This window comes from Anneissia japonica, unplaced genomic scaffold (assembly GCF_011630105.1).
Source record: "Anneissia japonica isolate Jap-2015-1 unplaced genomic scaffold, ASM1163010v1 scaffold376_len1572418_cov194, whole genome shotgun sequence".
NCBI classification, from domain to species: domain Eukaryota; kingdom Metazoa; phylum Echinodermata; class Crinoidea; order Comatulida; family Comatulidae; genus Anneissia; species Anneissia japonica.
This window is the reverse complement of record NW_022741166.1, coordinates 247,032-253,491: the sequence shown is the minus strand read 5'-3', so window position 1 is coordinate 253,491 and position 6,460 is coordinate 247,032. Positions and strand designations below refer to the sequence as shown.

The 6,460-nt window shown below is 36.0% G+C and overlaps 1 protein-coding gene across 1 annotated transcript in view; it reads right to left on the bottom strand.

Annotated features, from left to right (window-relative positions):
* Positions 1-5,145, bottom strand: part of LOC117118612 (probable basic-leucine zipper transcription factor Q) — a 10,401-nt gene extending 5,256 nt beyond the window's left edge. The window contains exons 1-4 of the mRNA XM_033263247.1: positions 4,951-5,145; positions 1,778-1,966; positions 1,437-1,586; positions 23-154 (exon numbers count right to left, since the gene is read on the bottom strand). Of these exons, the coding sequence (XP_033119138.1) occupies positions 23-154; positions 1,437-1,586; positions 1,778-1,966; positions 4,951-4,987 (508 nt within the window). The 5' untranslated portion in view covers positions 4,988-5,145. The remainder of the gene's footprint in view (positions 1-22; positions 155-1,436; positions 1,587-1,777; positions 1,967-4,950) is intronic.
* Between the last annotated feature and the right edge of the window lie 1,315 nt (positions 5,146-6,460).

The window sequence follows — 6,460 nt, the reverse complement described above, 5'->3', positions numbered from 1 at the left end:
GTGGCAAAGTAGTTCATATTACCTTCGGGGTCATTCATCCCACATGCCAAAGATTGCGAGAATTTTTCACATTCCTCTGCATATTTCTTGCGATCTGCCTCTGTGGCAACCGGGGGCTTGGCACCACGCTTTTTTTGTCGGTCAAAAAGTAGACCTGAACAGAAACAATATAAATAGTTAGGAAACTATATTTTAAATGTGCTCCATTTTTTATCAAAATGGAAAAATCTGCTAAAGCCAGCACAAGTATAAAATGTTAGTTCAATGAAAATTATAGTTCATCAAGAAAAAATAAAACAGCCAGATAAAAGCTACCTCAGGATAGCTACCTAGCAGGCCACTACTTCAGGATGTTTATATTTTTGACATGCATTGAATTATAAATCCGAGCTCAAAATTCTTTTTTCTTTTATCCATAAGGATGATCTACAGTATCAAGTGAAGACAATTATTTGGAAGAATCAATGTTCTAACCTAGTGTCTTTTAGGGTTTCAAGTGTTCAAGTTGTTTTTTGTTGCTAGAAAAACCTGTATTTTTATGTACCGTACTCGCACGAATAAGCGCCTGGGCGCTTAAAATATTTTTTGCACTTTTTGAGGGGCGCTTATTCAAACGGGGCGCTTATTTGAACGGGGCACTTATAAAAATAGAGTGAAAATTGAGGGGGCGCTTATGGAAATAGATGAAAATCGAGGGGTTCTTATGAGAACTTATTAAATCCAAGAGGCGCATTTTGAATGAAAAATGATTAAATAAGGACATCAGGAAACCGCAAATTACGAATGGTGCTGCGGCGGAAAAGATAATCGTCCAGAGAGCATGGCTTGTTATGACAAGAATGTTGTGAGTACAGTATTAAATAACAGCAGAATAGCAGATGAAATTAGTGGTGGTGGTTAGCTTGTTCGCCATTTTTCGACTGAGAATAGGAGGAGGGCATGACTATTGCAGGTTTTCTTGAAAACTTAGATGAGAATGTGTTAAAGATGCAAATTGTCGGAAAAGGAGTAGTAGGACTAGGCTATAGACAAATGAAAGAAGATGAAAGCTGGAAATATACTGTCTGTCCGGGGAGCTCTCATCATTCTGATATTGACTAAAGGAGAATGTTATTCCACTCCTCAAATCATGCCAACATCCACAGTCCCAGGATTGATTGGGTTATTGAGGGGGCGTTTATTCAAATTAGAAGGGGGCACTTATTCAAACGGGGTGCTTAAGGAAATTTTCTCGTTATGAGGGGCGCTTATTCGATAGGGGCGCTTATTCAAATGGGGCGCTTATTCGCCATGATTGAACTCAGAACTTTGGAATGCAAGGTGAGCGAGCACCTTAACATCCAAACCACAGCCACTAATGGAACTCGGATCACATTAACTCTTTTTTTTTTTCACATATCTTTTACTGGTCTACTAGCCTCAAATGTCGCCCTTACCACAGGCATTGCACAGTGTCAGTTTCTTTCCTGATTCTGGGTCAACTTTGTAGCGAGGGGCTGGAGCTCTCTTTGGGTCTTTCTTTGATATGCTTCGTTTTGGATTCACAATGTATGGTGACTTGCAATTATCACAAGAAAATGGTTTATCTGAAAATAAATCACATAAAAAGGCATTAATTAGGTGACAAACAGTTTCAATCTCAAAATCTATTTGTTAATATTAGTACTGTATTCTATTCTATTATGACCGTGTTATATTTATCATATTATTATTAACTAATTATGATTATTAATAATATGATTAATAATAATATTTATCATATTATTATTAATCATACTTGGTTTTTCAGCTCCTTGTGACTTAGGCCCCCTCTTCTTTGACTTTGCAACTGGTTCTTCTATATCTGGTGACTCTGCTCTGATTGGCTTGCGAACTCTGCCACCTCTACGCAGACCAGATGTTGATGGTGTTGATTCAGATCTCAGGCTTACATCTCCCTGCTCTGTAACATGACTACCACTTAAACCTGAAACAAATATTTCAAACAAAATATAAATATATTAAAATAATGTAGTAATGCATTTTATAGCCATGAACAGTTCACTTTGTTCACACATACATTTAGCATTTGCCATAAAGTTCTATAAGCCTATCAAAACTTGTTATCGGTCAGCAAACAGAATGTGGCAAGATACAGTATGCTACTTCCTTTTTAAAATCAACTTCATAATTTGGTAATAATGTCTTAATATTGCATATAATATATAGTCTAGAGTAGATGACAGTGAATATGACTTTCTGCAGCCCTCTACTCGGGGATTCCTGGATCCACCACTGTATAGGCTATGCAAAACCCAGGCCCTAGGCCTAGTAGTAGTAGCACTGTTCTAGATAATTTAACTATTTAGCACACAGACGTTGCCACAGATAAGGTCAAAGGTGAATGTCGTGGACAGACGTTTTTCACAAATTAATATTGTAAGTCAATCGTGATGTCAACACTGTAACTCCCAATGTTATGCCTATTCCCCACCATCCACTAATTTTTCTATTAGTGGACGCTTGGCTTGATTTTTTTTTAGGTTCGTGTGCAAAAAAAATTCCTCATTTTTTCGTCACTGTGAATACATCGCGCACTACGATAAAAATTGAATTGTAATTGATAATTACTTTAATAAAACAAGCTTAATTAGAACCCGAAGAAAGTTACTTCAAATTCAATATTAAGTATGAACAATTAAGGAATTCATTGAATCAATGGACCCTCATAAACACAACAAACTGAACGTTTAATAGGAATATTCTAGACCTATTTTAAAAACTCAAGGAACAAATTCAGATGTAGGCCTACGGCCAGGCAGGATGCCGTCAGAGCCTCCTCCTACTACTACTACTAGGCCGTAGCCTAGCCTAGTGATGAAATCATCGCACGATTTTACCTGTCTGCATACACCGACCAAAAATGACGTCAGTGACTGTATTCTCTCTCGAATGCTAAATTTGTTTATTTCTTTGACAAAAGATCAAAATAGCATTACAAACAAGTTCTTTCTAACACAATAGTTATTCATCGTATCCGTACTGTTCTGATGATGTGTAGTTAATTAAACGTGTACTGCAGAAGTAAAAATCAGCATACGCACTGCTAAATGTAAATACGCACACGTATACTGATCATATCACTATAGCAACCGATGACTGCTACAACAATAGGTTATAAAAATCTAAAATTAAAAGACGGCGATTGACTTATAAAGCAATTAGTAGAGCATGCATCGTACACTAAATGGAAAATTTTTATACTTTAGGTTAGATTTAATGCATTCAAAAATATGCATTGACATTTTTTAAATTTAGTGGCATGACAAGGGGGGGGGGCACGTGCCTCCCCCTGTCCCCTACACTGGATCTGCCCCTGTGTCACACTACTACACCAATGGTTTGTGCACCTTCTGATACCATATACGTAAAAATAATTTAAATTTCTATGGTGAATAAAAATTACAATTACAGTTACTCCCATTTACAAATATAGGCCTAAATCGTAAATCTACAATACTGTTACAACACTATATAATTCAACTAACTGGAGACAAAAACCGTGAATTCTACGTGCAAAATTCTATAGTTTTAAAATATAGGGCCTAAGTGCTTTCTAGCAGCCATCTTTTAAATGTAAATACGCACACGTATACTGATCATATCACTATAGCAACCAATGACTGCTACAACAATAAGTGCTTTCTAGCGGCCATCTTTTAGTTGGATTTGCCAAGACTGAAATTCAAACATGGAATAATTATCAAAAAGTACCAAAAACATTTCAGAACTTTAGTGCACAGAGCATTTTTTGCATTTAAAACAAACAAATACAAAAATAGGGCGACGATAAATTTGCCCTTGTTGTAGTTTACACTAAATGCATCCGCTCGAACTGGCATCCGCTCGAACTGGCATCCGCTCGAACTGACATTCGCTTGAACTGACATCCGCTCGAATTGACTGGTATCCATTGAGTAGATTCTGGAATGCATTTAGCCAAATCTATGTATAGCCTGGTTTCCTGTCGACGTAAGGATCAGAATTTCTTACGTTTCATACGTTTCTTACGATTCTTACGACTCTTACGCAAAGTTGAAATAATGCCGACTTCAACGACGTTTGCGTTGATCGTGTTGGGCCGCATATAAACAAGCAATTTTCATCAAATAGTGGAAAATCGACGTATCACATGAAAATTCAATACGTCGGTTTCCTGTCCAAAACTGTTTTGCGACGATTTTAGTTTACGTTACGTCGATTTTACAACGCACCAGTCGTAATCGGTTTCCTGTCAAATCGCATTTTCTTACGATAAAACGACGTAGTCGTAAGTGAATCTGCCTTCTTACGTCGACAGGAAACCAGGCTTATGCAGAGAACGTAGGATGCCAGGTAACTGTCATGCACAAGTGATTCCGTTCTTGCGTTGCATCATCGCACAAATCGAAAGCTCCCTAACTAAAGCTGGTTTTCCACTAGGCGAATTTGTTTGCGTGAATCAAAGCGTCGGTTCGCTTCCTAAGCTCTGATTGGTTGCGCATTTTTTCGCTTCGCAAAAACTCCGATAGGAATGTGAATGCGCATGTGCATAAGCCGACGCTTTGGATTCGCGTGAATAAATTCGCCTAGGACCTAGGCATAAGCCTAGCTAGGCCAAATGAAAAACAGGCTTTATAATCTCATAAATCTGTCTTTGGTAACAACAGTGCAGTCCAGTGTCAATGAGTGGGGTTGTTTTCTTATAACGTTCGCTACTACTGGGCCTGCCTCTCTACTACGTACTACCATACCTGGCTAGACCTAAGCCTAGTCTAGGCCCTCTGATCTGCTATCGCTAAATACATTCCGACCCGACAATCGTGCATAAACACTCTTTGTGCGTGATACTTCAGTCAGGCCCAGGGCCTAGAAAATATATATTACGAAAAACACAACTGGTTCTTACAAATAAATAAACATTTCAATTACCCGAGACCTCATATGCATTACTGATTCCGTCCATCATAAGTTAACGTGTAAAAAAACTATGAATTATGCAAACAATGAGTCTGAAATACGTTAAAATGGTCAAAATCTTCACTTTTTTTAACCACAATACACGGCCCACACACAATACACACACAAACAAGTAGCAGTAGACTTGCCACAATCTCTTATTTTTTATTATTTTTCTCATTCTGGACAGCGCCACCAACGAAAAAGTTAATTTAGAGTCCGAATAAGAAATCCGGAAAAAAAAGAAACCAAGTATGGGACGCCAATTAAATTAGTGCCTTTTTTTCCATTATTTATATATAATTTGTTTTATGACTTCTTTATAAAAAGCAATCTCTAACGAATAGTGGCGTTATCTTCATTCTTGGTAACATAGGTCGCTGTGCGTGTTAAAATTGGTAGAGAATTTGCTATTCGTAAGGGTACAAGGCAAGGTGGCTTATCCTCCCCTTTCATTTTCAAACTGAAGTTCTATAGGAACATGGTTTCTAATTTAAGTACCAATGACATGGTAACAGGTATTGTTATTGCAAATTCGTCATTTAATGCATTCTGCTATGCTTCTTGTCAGCTTAAGTAAAACTGGTTTACAAAAGCTGATTAATTATGCTAATCACTACATTACCTCTCATGGCCTTAAATGCAATCCGAATAAAACAACTTGTTTTATTATTATTATTCTTATTATTATTATTATTATTATTATTATTATTATTATTATTATTATTATGCCAGTAGGTATCACTATGTCACGTTAAGAAAGCTCGAACACAGTTTTTATTTATATTATTATTATTATTATTATTATAAAGAAATGGAGAAAAAAAAAGAAAATTATATTCAAATTTAAAGCTATGCTTCAGAGGAAAATTATTTTTGTAATGTTGTAGAACTGATTTTTCTAAGACACGAAAAGCATTTTTGACAAAACACTCGGAAGCGGCTGATAAAATACAGATTTTTGATTATTTAAAAATGGGGGAAAGAGGGAGTACGGACCTTTTCCTTACAGCTTTTAAATATTAAAAAATCTGTATATCACTAACCGCTTTCGATTTTTTCGTCGAATATGCTTTTTTGTGTCTTAGAAAAATTAGTTCTACAACATATATATATAAAAAATAAAAAAATTTCCTCCTAGTTTGACTAACTATAATTTTTTTTTTGAAATTATGAAAAACAGTAATCCTATGTATGTAGATAATATTAAACACTAGTATATATGTACGGGTCATAATACCGTATTATACAAAAGTAATAATCGTTTATATTAAATATTGTGCACTTTGTAAAAACACTGGCCTAATAAGTATACACGTTTCCAATTTTAACAACGTTAAGTACATTGTTTTCACAATAAATTTAGCCTCTGATAACCGCTGCACCCATGAAATCGATCTAGTTTCTGAGATGGTTACGAAATGTATAAACAATTGCGTTTTTAGTCAGTTTTTGTCCGGAAAATACATACAGCACTAGGAAA